General features: G+C 57.0%; 4 protein-coding genes across 4 annotated transcripts; 3 read left to right on the top strand and 1 right to left on the bottom strand.

Annotated features, from left to right (window-relative positions):
- Positions 1 to 505: 505 nt before the first annotated feature.
- GGS23DRAFT_293351 (exocyst complex component Sec10) lies at positions 506 to 3,255 on the bottom strand. The gene is made up of 2 exons (XM_051512665.1): positions 2,967 to 3,255; positions 506 to 2,894 (listed from the first exon to the last, which is right to left on the bottom strand). The coding sequence occupies exons 1-2, from the start codon at positions 3,160 to 3,162 to the stop codon at positions 547 to 549; spliced, it is 2,544 nt and encodes an 847-aa protein (XP_051375587.1). The 5' UTR covers positions 3,163 to 3,255; the 3' UTR covers positions 506 to 546.
- Positions 3,256 to 4,207: 952 nt separating this feature from the next.
- Positions 4,208 to 8,068, top strand: GGS23DRAFT_603087 (Met-10+ like-protein-domain-containing protein; the record flags this gene model as incomplete). Its single annotated transcript, XM_051519429.1, has 7 exons — positions 4,208 to 4,303; positions 4,452 to 4,824; positions 5,041 to 5,473; positions 6,339 to 6,667; positions 6,744 to 6,845; positions 6,930 to 7,435; positions 7,505 to 8,068. 7 exons carry the CDS (start codon positions 4,208 to 4,210, stop codon positions 8,066 to 8,068), a joined length of 2,403 nt encoding a protein of 800 aa, XP_051375586.1.
- A 9,223-nt stretch (positions 8,069 to 17,291) lies between these two features.
- GGS23DRAFT_603086 (uncharacterized protein) lies at positions 17,292 to 19,110 on the top strand (the record flags this gene model as incomplete). Its single annotated transcript, XM_051519428.1, has 2 exons — positions 17,292 to 18,004; positions 18,066 to 19,110. The coding sequence occupies 2 exons, from the start codon at positions 17,292 to 17,294 to the stop codon at positions 19,108 to 19,110; spliced, it is 1,758 nt and encodes a 585-aa protein (XP_051375585.1).
- Positions 19,111 to 19,371: 261 nt separating this feature from the next.
- On the top strand, positions 19,372 to 20,706 carry GGS23DRAFT_293156 (uncharacterized protein). Its single transcript, XM_051512663.1, has 2 exons — positions 19,372 to 19,744; positions 19,907 to 20,706. Exons 1-2 carry the CDS (start codon positions 19,697 to 19,699, stop codon positions 20,582 to 20,584), a joined length of 726 nt encoding a protein of 241 aa, XP_051375584.1. The 5' UTR covers positions 19,372 to 19,696; the 3' UTR covers positions 20,585 to 20,706.
- The last annotated feature ends 147 nt before the right edge of the window (positions 20,707 to 20,853 follow it).

The raw sequence follows: 20,853 nt of genomic DNA, 5'->3' as shown, positions 1-20,853 counted from the left end.
TCGTGGTCCCTATCCAACAGGGTATATATGTATGTGTATATATATATATATATATACGTGGGGTGGTGTAGACAGCAGCGGGCGGAGGGTGGCGGACGGCCATTGGGTCAAAGGCACTTGCACTCTCTTCTTCCGGGGGTTCCTCAGATCATGGTGGTATCTCTCTCTCTCTGTTTTTCTCTCTCGTCTCGTAATATACAACAGCACCACGAATGGCTCCGCGCGCGATCTAACGAGGCGGGTAGCCCCCTCCCTCTGGGGAGCGAGATCGGCGGTAGCAGCGCTCCGTTGCCCGACACGTGCCGCCCCCGTCCGTCCGTCTGTCCGTTCGTTTCCCGACTCCTATTTCCCGACTCCTATTTCCCGTCTGAGGTCCGTACACACAAAGTAAGCAGCAGTGCGACAGCAGCAGCAGCAGTAAGTACTCTTAAGACTTTTCTCTCCCCCTTTTCTCCCTATAGCTAGTAGGTATATCGACCCCCTCCCACCGCCCCATCTATTCCCCTTCCGGGGTAAGGGGAGAAGGCAAAAAAAATTTTTTTTTTTTCACAAGCCCGAGAGGACGCTCTGGACGCCGGCAGTCTTGGCGTCGTCGCGGCTCTGGACGAAGGCCTTGAAGTCGGCCTTGACGAGGCGCCTGGTGGAGCCGGCGGCGCCGGCGGCGAGGTTGCGGGAGCGCTCGCGGAGGGCCTCGGGCCCGATGATGAAGAGGTAGCCGATCTCGGTGAGCATCTCGACGGCGAGGCCGACGTCGCGCGACAGCGGCCACTCCTTGAGCGCGCCCACGTACCCAGCGATGTCCTTCGTCACCATGAGCCCGCCCGTCGCGTTCACCTTGAACTTCTTGAAGTGGTCGAAGAGCAGCCGCTGGATCGCCAGCGCCAGCTCGCTGCTGAACACCTCCAGATTCGCCCCGTCCACCGCCTGCGCCAGCAGCTTCGTGCACCGCGACAGGAACACGCAGATCGACGTGCACGTCGGCGTCTGCAGCGACTCCATCATGTCGAACTCGTCCTTGGGCAGGAAGTCGAGCTTCTTCTGCTGCGCCAGCGACTTGGTCACCCAGTTGATGATCACGTCCACCGTGCTCTTCATTATGCTGCCCGCCTTCTTCTCGATGTTCTCGATCCCGGTCTTGGCCTGCGCCTCCATGCTCCTCCGCACCGTCGTGTTGGACTCGGCGAGACGGATCAGCACGATGTTTATGAAGCGGGACATGATGTTGATAATCGTCACCGCCGGCCGTAGGTAGGGTAGGTAGCTGAGGTCCGGTTCCGTCTTCACGTTTTCTTGCGACGTCGCCTTCTCGAGCGCGGCTTCCAACGCCGTCTCCACGTAGACCTGGCCCATATTCGTCATCAGGAGATTTAGGAGGATAGCGACGTCCTTGGGGGTCTCATTTTGGCTCCCTAGTTCCAGTGTGCGCCTGACGCTCTCGGCGAGCCACTTCATCATCCGCTTGGCGTTGGCGGTGCTCAGGACGCCGTCTTCTTCAGAGACTTCGATCTCGTTCTTGTTCTTGTCGGTTTCCTGGACGCGGGCGACCCTCAGCATCATAGCTTTCTGAGTCGGTGTGAGGTCAGACGACTCCAGCCGCTCTAGATATGCGTCCTTAGCGGATGCCATGAGCTGGTTAGTCTGCTGGGCTAGCGATGCCATGAAACCAGTAGGCGCCTTCTTCCTTCTAGAGTGATACATGTTATACTTGAAGAGCAGCGAATTAAACAATTCCTCTAGGCTCTTCTTCTCACGATCGATGTAAGAGTTGCTCATCATATACGGGACGAACAATTCTTCCATCTGCTGGTCTAATGTCTGAGATATTTGGGGAGAGCAGGGTTCTGGATGTTCCGTAAGCCCATGGGACTTGAGATCCTCTACGAGAGCACCAATGTAGCTTCTCGACGAATGTAGGGACCGGAGAAAGGCCAGTGACGATATGGTGTTGGCCTTCTCGAGGACCATCTCTAACCGTTGCTGTATCGACTGCTGGAACACTCTCTGTATAAACTTGATCAGGACAGTCTCGTAATATGGAAAGGCCCTCTTGATGATGAAGGACTCCTCCTGCATGACAATTTTGACCTCGTCGATGAGAGATTGGAGACTCGGTTCGACGCCGGGCGGGTCTGAGTCCGGGTCGGCTAGCTGATCCCAGGTCTCTCCGTCTGTCGTCACCTCGTCAGTGATAAGCTGGTCCCTATCGATGAAGAATTGATGCTGGTTCACAAAGACAGCGATCACGCTGGCGCCTCCGTTGAAGTCGTGTAGGACCTTGGCGCACTCCCTCATGTCTTCAAAGTTTTGTTTCCGGTAGCTGTTGTTAAACTGCTTCAGCAGGTCTTGTTCCAGCGTCTCGCAAAACTTTTCTAGTATTTCGCGCGTGTTGTGTCTCCTGCCGATGTCGCTGTCGCCGTTCGCGACACTGTTGCGGTGGAAGCCATTTGTCTGCCCCCAAGAGATGGGATCTAGCCTCTGGCTGATGCGCATCAGCTGGTGGGCGATTATGGCGCATTTCACTTTGTTCTCCGATCCGCCTTGGCGTCGGATATCTTGCAACGAGGTGAGCTCGCCGGTTTCGCTGACTTGGAGCCAGCACTGTATGAGAAAATTGGCATCCAGGGCCCGCCTGCGTTTCCTATCCAGCTCTTCCAACTTCTCTCCAATCTGCACAGCGATATTGCCTCCTGCTTCACGGCTACCTCGGTCGTTCCCGTTGGGGTTGTTCAGGGTAAGGTCTAGAGCCTCGAATTGGTTGATGGACTGGTCCAGCTTGCGGCCAAGGGTATCGAGGGTCTGGTCATGCTGGGCTTCGGCTCGGCGGACTTGCGAAAGCAGGTCTGACTCCTTAGCTTGAAGTTCCTCGGACAGGTTACCGAGGCCTTGCAGCGCATCTACATAGAAGACATGGGGGGTTAGCACGGAACGGACTTGCACCGGTACCGGGGGCGACCGCTCGGGCATACTTTCGAAGGTGCGGATTAGAGGTTTGGGATCGAAGGCTTGTTGGGTGGGCCCGGAGCGACGGTTAAGGGATATAGCATTCTCGGCGAGGCTGTCGACGAAGTCGCGCACGATGAAGTCCTTATTAGAGAAGTCTTCGATGGTGAAGCTGGGCCCCTTGGGGAACAGAGCTCGCGATCCGGAGCTGACCCGCTCCATTGGGTCAAGACACGATGGAGCGTTGATGTCGGTATTGCGGCATAGGGAGCTGTGGCGTGGGACAGCAGCGGCGTCATGCACGAGGGAGGGAGGGCAATGAAGCGTTGTCGGTATGTATGTGGTTGCGATGGAGTTGGCGGTGGGATGTGACGGGAGGGGATTGAAAGGGTCGGGTCGAGTGAAGCCATGACGGTGGTGGTCAAGGGGACAGAGATGGATGGGGAATACCTGGATAGCGTGGTGGTCAGGAAGTATAGCCCGTGTACCGACTCCATATTCCTTGTGACCTTCGCGGCTGAGTTACCCAGTTTCTATACGTGCCAGCTACCTTCGCGGCTATGTACCTGCCCACCTACCTCTATCCTACTGGGCATGGGGCATACATTAGAACGTACCCGTCGTGCCTGAGGAGGTCCCGCCTTACCTCATAGAAGAAGGTTACGTTAGGTCAGGATCCGGACACTTGCGTGTAACATGTAGGTAACAGGCTGCTACACTTCGGCACACGGACCCCTCGTCATTAGCCCATTATGTAACTACCTACCTAGGTAATAATACTAGGTACCTACGGTACATATGCTATGCCCAACGTCACACGCGTTAGGTACTTACGGAGTATTAGTGCTAACGGTGCTGCACCGCCGCCTCGTACTTCCATAGTACACGTCTCGCACGTGGCTGAGCAGGAACCGAGTTACGTCGGATGGCGACACCCTGCTGCTACTTATACCCAAGTGCTTGCCGGAGCTGGCCTGCCTCGGCGGTTACAGGATCTCGCTAGGCCAATCTTCCAATATCGTAACGCCACTAACACACGCGCACACATACACATACCTACGCACACGCATACACATACTCATACACACCGTTCATACCTAGGCCGTGTTGCGCGGAAGAGCGTAAGAGCATACGAAGCTCGCTGGGTAATGCCGCCAACAAGTATATCTTGAGACCCTGCAGCTCCCCCCCCCCCCACAACTCTCTCTCCCTCTCTCGTGCCTACGTGTCTTCTTCTCCCAGGTTGCCCCTACCATTACCCACCACTATGTCTTTTTCCGCCAAGGACACCGAGGCGTATCGAGACGACGAAAAGGTCGGACACAAAAACCTCAGCGTAAGAGAGCGCGAGAAGCTTGTCGAGGTATGTCGCAGGACCCGGCTATACGCGCCGATCCCTCGGGGCTTTTCCCCTTCCGGCTTTAAGTCTATTGCTGTTGCATCCGTCATTGACTTAGCATGTGCCACCCTCGCAGGCCTATCTGCCCGCTGCGCCTATTAAGCGACGGAAGAGCCGTAGCCGTAAGAAGGAGTCCGAGGAGTCGTACTTCGGTGTGAGGAAATTCCTCAAGTCGCAGCTGTATCTGGTGCTGTACATCCTCGTCCACGCCGTCTTCTCCGTCTACATCCGCATCCGCGGGGTCTACCACGCCGTACACCTGCGAGTCTACTCCATCCTCAAGTACCACCACACCACCCCGGACTATGTTCGCCGAGACGTCAGCACCCTCAAGCGGCTGCCGAAACACCTCAGCGTCATACTAACCCTCGAGGACGGCGGCAGGGCCGGAGATGCCCTGGAGAAATTGATCCGCGAAGCCTCCGAGGTAGCGGCCTGGTGCGCCTCGGCCGGCATTCCCCGGTTGTCCATATACGAGAGGACAGGTAAGTGAAGGAGCCCCCATTTTCCTTACACATGCATATACACGTGCGCGCATATCTATATATCTATATCTATATCCATACACACACACACACACACACACACACATATATATATATATATATATATATATGTATACCGGTCATCGGAAGAATGGGAGGAGAGGAGAAGAGAGAAACAAACTAATCTTATCATTCTGTTGTCGTTGCTCTCGCCAGGCATCTTAAAACGCTTTATGCCCCAGACACACCGCGCGTTGGGGCACAAGCTGAAAGCCTGGTTCGGAAAGCACCAAACCCCGCCTCTCTCGCTCTCCACCCGCGGGGCGTCCGCCATCCGCTCGCCGAATTGGGAGCTCTCGCTGCAGAGCCAGCTGCCCCTGGAAGTCGTGCTCATCTCCCAGGACGACGGCCGGGAGGCGATGGTGGACCTCACCCGGGTTCTCGTGCAGATGGTGCAGAAGGAGAAGATATCGACCGGCGACATCACCGTCGACGTGCTCGACAGCGAGCTGTCCGAGGCTGTCATGCCCGAGCCCGACCTGCTCATCTCCTTCAAGCCGTACGTCGACCTGCAGGGATATCCGCCCTGGCCGATCCGGCTGACCGAGATATACTGCGCCCCCGACAACGACGGCGTCGGCTACCAAGTGTTTCTCCGGGGCCTGCGCAAATATACCGAGGCCACCTTCAAGCTAGGCAAATAGACGGGGCGGGTTTGGCCGGGTCATGTACAATAAATAGAGCGACGTCTCATCGTAGCTTTCGCCGGGTTTGTTTCTTTGTTTCTACAAGCAGGAAGAGGGCCGGATCTTACCAGATACCAAAGCGTTGCCCGTAATAGACCACCGCCGCTGTTTCTCTCCCACCGCGACTTCGTTCTCCTCCCCGTCCTCTCCTTTCCCCTCTCTCCACTGCGCCGCGCCGAGACGGCTATTCGGTTACCACGGCCGTTGATAAAGGTGCTAGCTTGTTGACCTGCTCGGTTTCAGGGGTCGCTGGCGTTCCGTCGTCCCACGTCGCAGCCTTTACACGCCAGCCTTGCTGCGGCGGTGGCACACCGTCAGGATCCGAGAGGATGACGCATTGCCCCGTTGCACGGAGGTACCGCGGCCAGCCCTATGAATTTAGCGCGGCCCGACCCCGGTCGGCATGCAGCTTTTTTTTTTTCCCTCTACGTACCTATCAAAGTGATATATACTTACTCCAAGTACCCTCTTCTTCCTGCGAAAAAAATAAATAATAATAAACAAATAAATACATAAAAAGCCTTCCCGCGCAATTCTGGAGTGCGGTTGTAGATGCAGACGTTACGTATCCTCGCACCGAAGCATCACCACTTGCGCGCAGCCGCGCGAGCGATCGCTCCCACTCTCGCGCCAGGGAGCGCACGTCTCCATACGATGGCGGTACGCCGGAATCCCCTTTTGCCTGCCTCTCAGCCGGTGCCGGAATCAGGATGCTGAGCTAACCTCTTTCGCCGTCACCGCGCCGAAGGGCATCTCTACTACTGGCAGCGCCGCCGCCGCCGCCGACGCCGCCGCCGCTGCTACTGCGGCTGCGGCGGCCGGAGACGACGACACGAGCATGGGTCTGTTCCGGCCGCCCGCGATCCCCCCGGCCGCCGTCGGCGTCTTGGACCGGTCGCTCTTTTCCAAGACCGTCGGCCTGGCCGCCGCCGCCGTCGCCGACAAGAAGAAGATCGCGGCCTGGCGCCAGAAGCTGGCACGGGAGCAGACCCTCCTGTCCGTCGACAGGATTTCCAGCGTCGTGCCCCATCCCGACCCGGCTCTCGCCTCGCAGGGCACCAAGTGCCTGCTCCTGGACCCCAAGGTCAAGGCCCAAGGTAAGGCTGAGAGCACATCGACGATGCGCCCGCCCGCCCGCCCAGACCCGCGGTTGGCTAACCATGTCGCGTGTAGTGCCCGAGACGTGGACCCCCGCCCTCCGCGACGGCGTGACCAGCGAGGAAATCGGCATAGTGCCGTACGACTTACTCCTAGCCTACGACTACTGGTCCTACGGTAATCACCACCACCTTCCCAAACACACGATGCTATGCCCGTTTCTGGAAATGTGCCCCGCTGACCCGCCGTTGTGTGCGGCAGACGATGTGATGAGAAGCGTGCTCCCGCCCGACGTGCGGGAGGAGAACGACGGCATCCCGGGCGGCTTCAACCACGCCGGGCACGTCGCGCACATGAACCTGCGGGAGACCTTCCTGCCCTACCGGAGGCTGCTAGCCGAGGTGCTCCTGGACAAGAACCCGTCGTTCCGGACGGTCATCAACAAGGTCGCCCACGTGGGGACCGAGTCCGAGTTCCGCACCTTCGCGTACGAGGTCCTCGCCGGGCCCGACGACCTGAACGTCGTGGTGCGCGAGAACGGCTGCACCTTCCGGTTCAACTACGCCAAGGTGTACTGGAACAGCAAGCTGGAGAACGAGCATCGGCGGCTGGTCGACCTTTTCCAGCCCGGCGAGGCCGTGTGCGACGTGATGACCGGCATCGGCCCCTTCGCGGTGCCGGCGGGGAAGAAAGGCGTGTTCGTCTGGGCGAACGACTACAACCCGGAGAGCTACCGCTACCTCGGCGAGAACATCCAGCGGAACAAGGTAGGCAGATGGCATGGGGGGGCAGTGCGCATTTGGCATGGTCACGTTGGGCTGACAGGGCGCTCTCAGGTTGGGCAGTACGTGCGGCCGTTCAACAGAGACGGCCGGACGTTCATAACCGAAGCAGCCGACCTAGTGTACGCAGCGTCGACGAACGGGGAGTGCGCCGTCGTAGAGGTGAAGACCAGAAGAGAGTCGTGGCACCAGCATCCGGGCTCGAAAACCACGCAGGCGGCGGCGGCGGCGGCGACGGCGCCCCCTGAACCCAAGCGCACCCCTATCCCGCCGACGATCTCCCACTTCGTCATGAACCTCCCCGCCTCGGCCATCACTTTTCTGCCGCACTTCCGCGGCTTGTACGCCGAGCGGCAGCGGCTCTTCGCCCCGCACACGGGCACGAAACTGCCCCTGATCCACGTCCACTGCTTCGCGGCCAAGGCAGAGGACGACACGTCCGTCGTAGACATCTGCGACCGCATCTCGGCAGAGCTCGGCGTCGAGATGAAGCCGGGCGACGCCGAAAGCCCCCGCGAGGTGTCCGTCCTAGAGGTCAGGGCCGTGGCTCCCAACAAATGCATGTTTTGCGCGTCCTTCAGGTTGCCCGGCGAGGTAGCCTTCGCCGCCCGCTCGTGACGGGGCCCCAGCTCGAGCCCACCCCCCGGCAGCTTCGTCTCGGTCGACGACCAGATGGGGCCTGTCTAAAGTGGCCACTTCCCGGGCGCCGGAGAGCCTGCTGGGCAAGAATACGCGCGCGGGCTCTCTTGCCGTTCCTCGAGACAAGAAGAAGAAAAAAGCATGTGAAGATGGCCGCGGGAGCGTCGCAGTCGAGGGCGGAGGGGACTGGGAAAACCCATGTGATTCAGCCTGCCGGCGGAAGCGATCGCGGTGGTGGATCGCCCGCATGCCATACTCTGCACATACCTACCTACCCACCTCCCTGCGTACTACCTACCTGTGTACACCTGCCTGTACATGGGCATATTTGCTCGCGGGCCCCGACGCGCGAGCGACGATCGCGGCGACGCCGTGGATCGTCTCCCGCGCATCGAGCATCAACCCACCTGGCGCTGGATATTGCCTACGTATGGCCCACATCGCGTGCGACGCACTCGCGACCGTGACGCTCGACGGCGTGCGCTGCCTCGGAGGCAGGGGGGGCGAGGAGGGGGGGGGGGAGGGAAACGCGCCAGCCAGCGACGGGGCTCGCTCGACATACCCAATCTGCTCGGTCTACGCACCCCCCCCCGGTCGAATATGCCTCCCTGGGAGCGGGCCGTCCTACCATGCAGCCGCGGTACAGACGGGGGGGGGAGGGAAGGGTGGATAGGAAGGGAGGGAGGGATGGTGCGATAGCCGAAGAAAAAAATTGGCTCTGCAGATAAGCCCGCATGGGAACTCGTCGAGGTTTGTCTCTTTGCCTTGCCTTCTCTCTTTGTCTGTGACGGATTGACGGGCCCCATCAGCCAACCACCCGGCGTCGTTTGCGGAAGCTGGCTGGGCGCTTAATACCTGGCTCTCGCCGACGTTGCCGACAGACGGACGGGCAGCCAGCCAGACAGCCAGATAGCCAGCCAGATAGCCAGCCAGCTAGACAGCCAGCCAGACAGATAGACAGGCCGCTCTCGCTACGGAGTCGTAGTTGGCCCCTCCCCTAGCAAAAGATAAGAAATGGGAAATATCTCAACGTGACCCGCAGCGCCGCACTTTTGTGACCCTCTTTTTCGCGTCGATCCCGGGCCGTGCCCTACCTACTTCAGCAGCCCCAGACCTACATGCCTTACCTACCTACCTCCCTAGGTACCTACTCGTAACGCCTCTCTCGTCAACCGAGCGTTCGCGATACAGAGACTGGATGACGAGACGCAATGGCGTGGATGATGGGGATCGGAACCCACACCTACCCAGCCCACCTATCTCGTCCGTCTTACCGCCGCCCGCCCGCCCGGCTACATGGCTCCCCTTACATGCGTAGGCAGGTATGTAGGCACACCGATAGCTATAGGCACATCCGAACAGAGCCCTTCTTCTTGCCTCTCGATAAACGCGCCGGGCTTGCGGCGGGTCCCTATGAATAGACAGTCTGGCAAGGTGGGCAGGCAGGCAGATTGATAGATACCAGACCGGAGGCCACCCTCTCCCTCCCCTAATACGCATGTAGGTAGGTGTATGTGCCCGGGTAAGCCCGCCGGTGAGCCTTGTCGGCCTCGTCCTTCCCATTCTTCCCGCGCCCCGCCAGCGAAAGGGCCGCGGGCTCGCCTGTATGCGTAGGTACCTAAGATAGGCAGACATGTGTATGTAGGTACATACGAGTAGGCAGAGGTGCCGGCCGGGTGGTCCCAGCTCCCAACCTCGTTCCCCCCTCCTACTCCCTTCGCCTCCCCCTCCTCCTCTCCCCCCCCGTCATCGCACAAGGGTGTCGCCTCTCGCTTCGGGGGTGGAGGGAAGGGAGACAGATAAGAGGATGCTATGCCCGGCTCGAACGTGCAGGCAAGAGTGGGGAACAGGGAACGAACATACAAGACCGGACCGCATGCCTGCGCGCGGACGCCTCTGCGTAGATATGTACATACCTAGGGATACGCCTACATGCATACATAGGCGTATAGATAGATGGATGGCCCACCTCATGATCTACGTAGACGCTAGTCTCATATCACGGTCCCATTCGAGATGGAGGAGGCGGCGGCGGCGGCTGAGAAGGAGGGAAATCGAGGCAGAGCGAGTTAGTTTCTGTGAGGCGAGACCGGCGTGCGACTTCGTGGCCGCAGCCTTTGCGGGCCTCGCTGGCGTTCGCTGCTGAACCTACGGTAGTAAGCAACTCATAATATCTATTGTTTTTTCTATCCACCTCCCCCTCTTTTACTCCTGGTTTCGATTTGTTTTCTGTCTCTTACCTGGAGTGTGGGGCCGGGGAGTCAATAAAAGGCTCCGTCACAAGCCTCCGAGGAGACACAACTCATACGACTCGTGCGCTCGCATACAGCTACAGCGTGGTGGGACGCGTAGGTGCGAGGTTATGGGGCGGCTACGGGTGCAGACAGCGATGTCATGACGGCACGCCGACGTCGCGGGAGTAGACCGAACGCGTCGGGCTCTTATTAGGCAGGTAGATAATGTAGATGATCAGTCAGGTAGTATGTATACCCGTGTGCGTGCGTGCGTGCGTGAGTGAGTGTGTGTGTGTGTCGTGGTTTAAACCTCTAGGTGAGGCAACCTGAGCAAGACTCGTCACAGCACGCCCACCCTGTTTCTGCCCCCCAAAATTTTACCTAGACGGTTTCCTGTCTCCGCTGTGTGGGCGGTGGGTAGGCATATCGCGCCGGTTTGCAAGCTAGGTTACACGTCTACGTATGAGTAGACGTTTAATGTTTTCGTTTAGGGAGCCAGTGGCGCTCGATGCGGAGGATATACACGCATGCATACGTAAGACAACGCTACGCGAGACCCGTTGATTTCTTTCGACTTGGACCTCGAGGCGAAGGAGATGACGAGCGCTAAGGAAACTGGCGGGGGGTGGGCGAAACGGGCATGTTACTAGTAGCTGTTCGTCGAGTAGGAGACAATAGATAGAGAAGAGGCCTAGCTCGTCATCATCCAAACGGCCATAGTCCGGGACGGCTCGAAATTTGGTCCCCAGTCGGTCGACCAGTTTGAGATTTGAGACCCAGGAAGGAGTCGATGCCTGCCTGCCAGGTACTTACTTATATTTGAGGGTGTATGGCGAATAAACCCCCTCCTTGGGTCTCAGGGATCGAGAGATCCATCGGAGACACCAGGTAAGCAGATAGATGGCTGCCGCCGAAGCTTGCTCATACGTAGGTATGCATGTTGTGCGAGCGTTATATCGATGCGTGATGGTTATCTGAACGAATGGTGGCCAGCGGGAGTCATCCTGACCCGATGAGAATTACACATGGTGGTCCTGCCGTAGATACGAGCACATATAAGTATTCTGCAAGGCCGTGTGCTATTAGTCGACTCGAAAGGGTTCCCAGATACCTACTCACACGTAGGTGTGCGTATACGCTTTCCTTTGTTACAGGCCACTCCGGATACCATGAGTCCATGAAGTGTAGTAATTCGGCAGGATGATCGAGATCATCGGCGAGCAGTATTCGTATGAGGAGAAGTCGACGTCCCTTTCAAACCCGTCCTAACCACTTACACGACATTTGTCCAGTAGGTAACGACTCGATAGGCGGAATAGGTAGGTAGAGAGGATCGAAGATCGGGTTCTTGATCTATGTGTCTGCGTGTCCTCCTTCATCCCCCTCCCTCCTCTTTTCCACACATGCTTCTTCTTTCAGTCCCGACTACGAAAGGGATGTCGTTATCGACATTCTACCCAACTCGGTATGGGAGGACTGGGGAACTGGTCAGGCTCGGAACGCCACAGCGCAGGCCAGCGCTGTTGAGGCCCGCATGGCAACAGTGCGTGCCAAGAAGACCCGCGGGGACGGATTGGCTTGTCCTTGTCGACCTTCGATAAGTGGTCGCTGATTTTTAATTGCACACCTTGGTCAAAGTACATGTTGTGCTCGGTTTCGGGGAGGGGAGAGGGGAAGCAAACGGTAGCCTCTCCCTGTCACAACGCCCCCCCTGCTGATTCTGTGCAGATTCGGTATGCTAGATACCTAGGTAGTTCGTCGGCCTGCAAGCCACGTCCCGTATAGTATCAGACAAAATAAAACAGAAGGCTGAGAGAGTGAGCGATGTGGGGTATCTGATTATGGAGAGAGACCAATCGACAACCAGGATCTGGATCTGGATCGCCGCCACTTGCAGGCTGAGAAGTGGCATAAGGCTACTGGGGTCGGGGCGGCAGAATTCGGCCGACAAGATAACTGCGTACGGCCGGCGATGGTCTGAGATGCTTATCGACCCGGCTTGCGCAGGATGACCACATTGCTACATCGAGCCCTAATAATGCCGTAACCGAGACAAGGCTTACTGTGTGAGGAGATAGGGGCTATGCCGATCTCAAGATACGGGTCTCGTGCTAGCCTCGGGCAGATCTTGGGTCGTCGGAGGAGAGTGGAATGGTGTAGGTAGGTAAGAATGAGGCATGCCGGATACCTCTAGGCAAAATGGAAAAGGGACCCGAAGCACCTAGCATCGACAAAGCGCCCCTCATTCGCGGCAGGCAACGTCATACAAAAGGCCGAACCGCCGCCGCACGCCACCCGTGGGGGCGACGATTCGGGACGTTCGTTAGGTACTTGCAGCAGGGCGCTACATCCCTCGCTGGAAGTACATACTGGGGCAGGTACAGCGTGTGCGGGAGTAGACGTAGCGCCCGCTGCAGGCCGGATGGCCCCTATTGTATATACCTAGGAAGGGGGGGTTGACGCACCTAGTCCCACGATATCAACGCGTGGGAGGCAGGTTCTGCACCAAGGAGACAGGAACCTCCCACACGTAGGTAGACGTCTTATGCAATACTGCGATACCTACCTAACCTAACCTACCTAGGTACCTACATGAAGCACCCCCTTATATGTCTCTCGCACCTACCCAAGGAGGCAGGTAGAAGTCGCAGAGAAGGCATCGGCCGTAATCGGCCTGTGTCTGCTACATACAGATGAGCTAAGTAGCGAAGACTACCAAGTAGCGCTGTTAGGAATCGAACCTATCCTTCGTTAAGTAACCTACTGATCTCATACCTCCTAGACCTCGATCGACGGTACTAGGCACATCGCACCCTTGCCTACCGTGTAGACGTCAGCCTTAGGTTGCATCAAAACACTAGGTCACCTCTTATGCCTCTGACGTTGCGTTATATTAGGATGATGGGTCTCGCCTGCGCCCAGGTCAACGATTGTCTTTTGTCCATAGGTAGGTCGTATGGACAGCAGTCCCTCGGGACCTGATATCTCAGCCGTCTCGAGGGGACGCCGATCCTTGGAGCCATCGGTGACCGTTGCTCTGGCTGTGGCCGTGTCTAGGCTCCTGAAGGTGTCGGGGGCCGCCAATGCGAAGAGGCGAACCAGTAGGTAGACAAACGAGACACTCGCCCGCCGGCGCATAGGACATGGCGGAGGCGTCTCGACGGCCACTCTAAAGCGCGAGACCGACCCAGACAGAGGAAACCGGGGCAGTCCGGACTCACTCGCCATATGACTTCGCTTCCCGAAGCAGGGCACCCCCTCCGTAGAGCTTGCCTGAGACCCCCAGCTCCGCGAGGGGCGGTAGGGGAGGAGGCCTTGAGTGATGTTCAGATTTCGGGCGCAGCGAACAGAGCGGCAAGGACCAGAGGCCCGCTCTTAGATGGTCGTGACGATGAGGACGACACGTCCACGGCGAAGAGAGGTAGTAGAAGAATGGCCGGCGTTATTCCGTTATTCCGGGCAGCTAGGCGGCAGCAAGGGTAAAGGGCCAAAGGCCGGGAAGGTAGGGCCTAAGTAAGGAGGAACATCTAATCCTTGGTGATAACAATACCGCTTAATTCTGCGAATCCCCCCCCCCCTGGCAGTCGAGGATTGAGGCTGCTCTCTTTTTTCGTCCTTACGGTGGCCGTTCCCCAGATTCCGACTCTACCAGTATTTATTTACGTGGTTGCTAGGTATTAGCTTCAGAACTGGTTGCTATGAATAATGTAGTTGCTCATCGCCTAGTCTGGCGGGCTGCTTGTCCTGGAGCCATGCGGAGCCATGCGGAGACCGATCGTAGATGGCTTCGGCCTGGGAAGGTTGCCAATCCCGGGGGCTTACCAGACCCATTGTGAAAGAAAAAAAAAAGGAAGGCAGGCCGAGCAGGTGGTCCACAATGTTCTTTTGGGGTTCGTTCATTTTTTTCGGCTTTGCTCGTTAGTTTTGTTACTAAGCTCAGGAGTAAGAGTTCCAGCAGGGATTCTGAAAAGAAAAGAAAAAAAAATAGAAATAAACTGAAACGAGGGCGGACGTAAATAGATAGATATACCTACGTGTGGATCTGGGCAGAGGAAAACGCACCGAGTGCACCCTTATGCGCACACGTTGCTCGAGTAGCAGACAGCAATATGCACTATACATTATTATTAGCTAGTAGGCAGTCCGCTCCGGCCTCTCGACTGACTGGATCGCTTCTTGCGCTACAGCCGCCGTTCGCCAGTACGCACAGGGCGGTACCCATTAGGTAACGTCGGCGGAACAGGGAAGGCTTTTCCAGACCATCTGGGGAAGAGGGCTTATGCGCCCATCAGAGTGCTAAAGTTGCTGATCATCTCTCCGTCTCGTGCGATTCCCGAAATCCAGCCACGTCAGTGGTCAGTGTCGAGGCTAGACAGATAGCTGCGTTGGATAACATGGAGATATCGTTTCCGTACCGCGCCGACTGATAAAGGGGACAGGCGGCTGGACGACCGGCGGGAGTGCTAAAGGCACCCAGGGTACCTAGGGGGGGGGGGGTAGTATGTTTCCAACCGATGCACCTAAACCTAGCTAGCTCGAGGTGTAGGTAATGGGTGTTTTTGATGTTTTTGGTCAGTCCCGCGCAGGGCAGACTCGACACGAAACGGGCAGGTCTGGCCAGATAGGCCGATACGAGAATTCTTTCTTCCCCTCCTCGAGCCTCCGCCGGATTGTGCCAGGAGGGAGGGAGGAGACTCGGAAAAGAAATCAAGGATGTTTTGGCAACGGCACGGTTTAGAGTCTAGCCCGAGTTCCATTTCTTTGAAATCCTTTTCCTCGTCCCTGTCTGTCTGTCTGTTATGTCTTACCGCACCGTAGAGTGAGACACTCTAGATCCGGGTCCCACGCTGCCAAAGAGAACCCGCCCTTCCGCCGGCTCTGATTCGGTGGGAATTTTCCCTTTTTTTTTTCTTCATCTCTCTGTCCCTTGTCTGTCATTTTAGCACGTACGGCGAATTTTTGCGACTAATAAGACGGATAAGCGAGTCTGACCGCCCACCCACGAGGAAGCTGAAGAAGACCTTCCCCCGCCCCTCGCCCGATGCATATATGTACCTATGTAGAAACAATCCGTGGTGCCAACTACGCTGCAGTGCAGCGCGGCGTATGCATCGTACTGAGTAGAGACTTTGCATGCGTCGCCCCAAGGATCCTGCATGCTAAGGAGCCACTTTGGCCACCTTAGCTACGGTACATCGCCCACCTCGCCGGCATGCCATAACACCGTATAAGAGTTTTGCTTCGTCCAGACAAGCATCAATATGGACACACCATCTGCCCCGTTAGGTACCTTAGTAGGTACATGGAATGCGGACCCCGTGAGGTCGCGCATCAGGGAAACCCTGACTTATGCTGCATCCACATGATGCACACATACCAGGTATGTGCCTACCAGGTACATACATACATACATACATACCTACATGCATGCGGGCAGAGGTATCCACCGGAATGTACACCTATACATGCATACATAGGCACGCCTTCGAGAGATGAAATTGCCAGCGCTTAATAGGCGGCACATATAACATACCCGGGTGAGACGTCTCGGGAAACATTTCTATGACATCGCGTCGAGGTGGGAGGCACGTAGGCCATGTATCAAACCTCACCTACCGGTCCAACCCATCGTAAAATCCGGGGTGCTCTTGAAGATTATTACCTAAAAAGTATATGTACCTAAGGTATGAGTTGCAACAGGTGCGTGGGTACGTAGGGGGGGGAGTAGATAGGTACCTGCCTACTGCTGTGCGTATCCCGCGTACGATGAAGTATGAGGTACTTGGACGGAGGGTATCTGTGCTACTGTGATGGACCTGTGCAGATTGGAACCTTACTGACCTCTCTTGCCAGCACCCAATGACATTGATGATTACATACACGCACCCAACCCACCTCCCTAGTTAGGGGGTGCCGAAGGTCTGCTATTGCTATCAGCTTCGTCGTGGGAAAGCACCGTTGGGAGGGGAGAGGAGAGGAGAGGGGGGAAGGGGAAGGGCAAGGGGGGGAAGACGTCCATCGCCCGTCCCGTCTACTTATCTACCTGTGTGGCTATGTGCATACTCATACATGCCGCGCTCAGGTATGTACTTATCCGTCGCTCCGCCCATTCATTCCCCCCGTCCCCATCTTCTATTTCCACCTTTGTAGTCAATATTCGTCTACCCTACATCATAGGCCCTACACGAAAACCCCTCTTATAGGAAGGGCGCGGCAAGAAAAGGGAATAAGGCTCGAGAAGCCTACCCCATACAGACCCCCTCCTCCCCTCCTCCCATACTAGGTATGTAGTCTGTCCAGGTCTTCCAGGTCGAGTCATCCATGCGACTTATCCTCAGCGTCACTTCGTGACTGGCTGGCCCTGCCGACTGTCCACCCCTCAGATCCTCCCTCATCCATCCTTGCACCCTTCCGATCTCCCGGAATTCCACCTTCTTGGACTTGGGGCTAGTCCAGGATCACTTCTTCAGCGTTTCGTCGCGGATTATTTTCCACCCAGTACCATGACCCGTCGTCAACCCGGCCTCTCCTCCATCTCTGCCAGACAACCCTCCGCCTCCCACACGCAATATCTGAGCTCGAAGCTACCGACGGCCACCTTCTACATATGAAATTTCCCTGACCTTTTCCGTCCCAAGTCAGCGAGTCCGCGGCCGAGCAATCACGCTATCCCCCCGGTTCTCAACACGTCGCCAGGAGCAGGAGGTGAGGAGGTATACCTGCCAGCATTGGCCCGGAGAGGCAGCATTCTCAGGCAGCCGTCCCTTGCCCCTCGATCGGACGGGAACGTCCACGGACGATACTGATCCATTGGCGTGCCGAGTTGAGCAACACTGCCCGGGCGTCGAATCGTCGGCAAGACGATGATCCTATCCCTATGAACGCTATCTCTGGAGCCGTCGTCTTTCCTTGAGCTGCAAACGTCATAGTACCGCACATACCAAGAGAGAGGAGCAGAACACTTCAAGATGGCCGTGGCTCTCTCTTCGGAAGACCTTGATTTCTTCTCGTCGTCGCCGCTGAGAAGGTCTCATTCCCAGTCGAAATTCATGCCGAAGTCCACTCAAGGCTTTCACGCCTCGGCTTCGACATCCAGAATAAGCGAATCGTTTCACGATGCCTATCACGAGGCGTATACCCGCCAACCTGCTCGTATAGTTCCCACTTCGAGCCCGTCCTCGGCGCCGTCTTCTCCTCGCGCGCTTCAGCCCGAGTCGGCGGATCAGTCGTACTCGTCGACGCCGGCAACCAATTTATCGTTAGACGAACCGTGCGAGGACATTCGCGTACCGTCCGATGATAATTTTTACGTGCCAGACTATTACCACAATCCGTACTTTGGGCCTCTCGAAGACCTAGAGCCTCCTCCGAGTCCCCGGACGGGTGACTCGTATACTGTATCGCCGACTGACCACGATACCTCGGCAACTACGTCGCGTCCAGGGTCCCCGAATGCTCTAGAGCGCGCCGAAGACGATACGGCGGTTGCTCATCACCCGACTCAGCATGTCGACTACTTGTCGCATAATTGGAGAGAGGAGGACATCTGGTCGTCGTGGCGCTATATAGTGTCTAAGAGGAGTGAGTATAGCAACGGCCCACGACTTGAGAATGCCTCGTGGCGAACATGGATGAAGTCCAAGTACAAGTTGCAAACGGTATCCCCAGAGACCCTCAATTGGTACGTGCTTTACGCTGGATTTCCGTCTCCTCGAGTCGTAAATAAACTGACCGATTCGCAGGCTCAAGGATTGCGACGTTACTTGGTTATACGGGCCTCTACAGACCCGCCACGGGGAACTGTTAGGCAACGAAGCCGAGCAGGAGGGCAGCCCAACGCTCTCGAGATGCGGCTCGTTCGTCAAGAAACCTATTCTCAAGAAGAGGAGCATGTCGGAGATTATGCTCCAGAGGTCACTCTCTACGTCGTCCCTACTTAAGCAGGCTACAGCTGCGGTTCAGGCCCAGCAGAAAGATGGCGCTCGTATCGGTCGTCCCGCGTTACGTCGTGCCACCACCGACTTCGTCACTTTCCCCTTTTCATCCCGGAGAAGTCGTGGCAATACCATTCTACCTTCTGAATCCACATCGGGCATCGTGTCGCCTTCGTCAGAGCGAAAACACATCCATTTCGACGAGCAGGTCCAGCAGTGCATCGCGGTTGAAATCAAAGGGGACGACGAAGATGAAGACGAAGCGGACCATAGCTTCTGGGGATACGGGGATGATAGCGACTCTGACGACGGCGCTATCATGATGAAGAGAACCAAAACATCGAAGCAGCCCGTCGTTCCACGCCGTAGGTCTCCGGTTAACACACCTACCGAGAGTAAGACCATTGCGATGCTCCCCTCCACAACATTGAAATACAGAGAAGACTCCCCCGCGCCAGACACCGCGATGAAGCATAGTACTGGCAGTCTAAGGGGTTCACTTTTATCATCTTCCTCCTCGCGGGAGACGCTCAGACCTTCTAAAGCGTCGGACTCTTTTTTAGGGGGCGACGCCGAGGATGATGATTTGGACGAGGAGACCAACGCAACCCCGATATCCAGCCCGATTGATTCCATATCGTTCTTCAAGCAGACGAATCCTCAACGCCCGACGTCTGCGAACAGTCCTACCCAAGAGCCGGCTGGCATGCGCCGAACGGAGAGCGGTATGCTTATGCCATACGAAGACGGCGACGTCCAACAAAATAACGGAATCATTAGTCGCGTAATTGATACAGTCAATACAGCCCGCGACATTGCCCATGTCATTTGGAATGTTGGTTGGAGACGTTGAAGGCTGTTTCACCGCCTCAAAAACATGCTTGTCAAGTACACGGCAGCAATGAACCAATGCAAACACGATTATTTGGGGAGATACATAATGTGGATGATCTGCGGTGCGGGCATGTGCCCCCCCAGCCCGTCCCACCCGGGCCCAGCTTGGTGGGATTTCAACCTGCCAACACATCGTTCCGGCGTTATCGTTGAGAATTCGACAGTTTCGAGCGTCTAGCAGAGCAACAACTCATGCGTTAATGTCTTGCCTTGACTAAGAACTACCATTATCATACCGAGGGATTCGAGCCAGGTGGAACTAGAGCACGGAATGGGATCTCCACGGAACTGGATCACGTCACCTACGAGTGTGGTCTCGAACATCGATTTTAACGGGGCGTTATACGGAATAGGCCGTCGGTAGTCCGAAGGCGGTGGGAGGTTCTATATATAGAAAAGGGAAAAGCAATGTTAGGAAAACGCATCGTGAGGACCCCATTAACCCAGAGAAGGAGGACAACTAGTAAGAGGCTCTGCTTATCTGAGGGGCGGCGTAGTCTTGATTTTATTTCGCGGCGTTGTGTGCGTTTTTACGATGCTTCCGCATGCCTGGAAGCAGGTACTATACCGAACCGAAGGATAGCTTACAACAGGTAGGGTAGTTTATTCCATCAACCGGGGTTTACCGCGCTGCTCATGATCTTTGGTATTCTCTCTTGTTCTTTGCCCGCCCTGCTATCCACCGAGTTCCGCGCGGATCCTACCTAGCCACCTACCTACCTACCCAGCTTACCCACGAAACAACTCATACGTAGAAAACCAAGAAAAAGGGGGACGGGGACCCAAAGGGGGGGCATATCACGATAATCCATGAGTGCTCCCCCCCCCCCCTTCCTCCCTCCCTCTATACGAGCGACCGCGGCCCTAACGAGCGAGATAAGAAGAAGACCGGGACGAGTCGAGTGGGAACAAACAGCGGCTCCCCGTCGCGTCGCTCGCTCGCTCGAAAATACCTACCCGACCGGGAGACTAAGCCGCCTCTTCGCTCCCAGCCTTCGCCCCACCGACGCCGCCGTCTCCGTCGCCGCATAGGTCTGCATATAGTTCGCGGCCTAGTGGGCAGATACGCAGACGGACAGATAGACAGACCCAGACGGGTTGTGTCGAAAGATAGGGCAGATTGGGTTAGACCGGGCGCGAGCACGGACGCGGCGGAGAGCGCACCACAGCTACACAGCGGAGAGCCACTACCTACCTTACCTACCTACGTACAGGCTAGCTACGCAGCGGCGAGCCGCCACCACCACCACCACCACCAACAGCTACGCAGTGCGTCGCGGGCGGGCGGTGGTCGGTCGGGTCTAGACTCCTTCGCCGACCTTGAACCGGACGCGTTCGCAGCCTCATGCCGCATCCCGCAGCAGCAGCGGCGAAACGCGAGGAAGAGGGGGGGGAGGGAGAGAGGGAGGGACGGGGGGAGAGGGCATACCTAGGTATGTAGGTAGGACATCCCACACCCCCTTCGTCCCCCCTCCCTCCCCCCCGCCGACGTAGGTAACAAGCGCGGCCAACCAGGTGCGCCCCGGGGCTCCCGGGGGCTCGCGCGCGAGTGGCCCTGCAACTGGGAATGCGACGGCGCACGCCTACGTGCGCGCGTATACCGGATAGGTTACCTACATAGGTACGTGCACCAGTAAGCAGCAGAGTCAGCTCAGTCCGCCATTCCCCTTTCCCGTAATGGCGATGGCGGCGGCGGCTTTGA

This window comes from Durotheca rogersii (assembly GCF_024521655.1).
Source record: "Durotheca rogersii strain YMJ 92031201 chromosome Unknown GGS23scaffold_3, whole genome shotgun sequence".
NCBI classification, from domain to species: domain Eukaryota; kingdom Fungi; phylum Ascomycota; class Sordariomycetes; order Xylariales; family Xylariaceae; genus Durotheca; species Durotheca rogersii.
This window is presented reverse-complemented; position numbering and strand designations above follow the sequence as displayed.

What these genes read in the sequence shown, in the direction of transcription:
- GGS23DRAFT_293156 (XM_051512663.1), top strand. Translation starts at nt 19,697, where the DNA reads ATGCCTGGAAGCAGGTACTATACCGAACCGAAGGATAGCTTACAACAG. An exon ending in CGAAGGATAGCTTACAACAG is followed by an intron (nt 19,745 to 19,906) that starts GTAGGGTAGTTT and finishes ACTCATACGTAG; the next exon opens with AAAACCAAGAAAAAGGGGGA.
- GGS23DRAFT_293351 (XM_051512665.1), bottom strand. Translation starts at nt 3,162, where the DNA reads ATGGAGCGGGTCAGCTCCGGATCGCGAGCTCTGTTCCCCAAGGGGCCC. An exon ending in TCTAATCCGCACCTTCGAAA is followed by an intron (nt 2,895 to 2,966) that starts GTATGCCCGAGC and finishes TCTTCTATGTAG; the next exon opens with ATGCGCTGCAAGGCCTCGGT.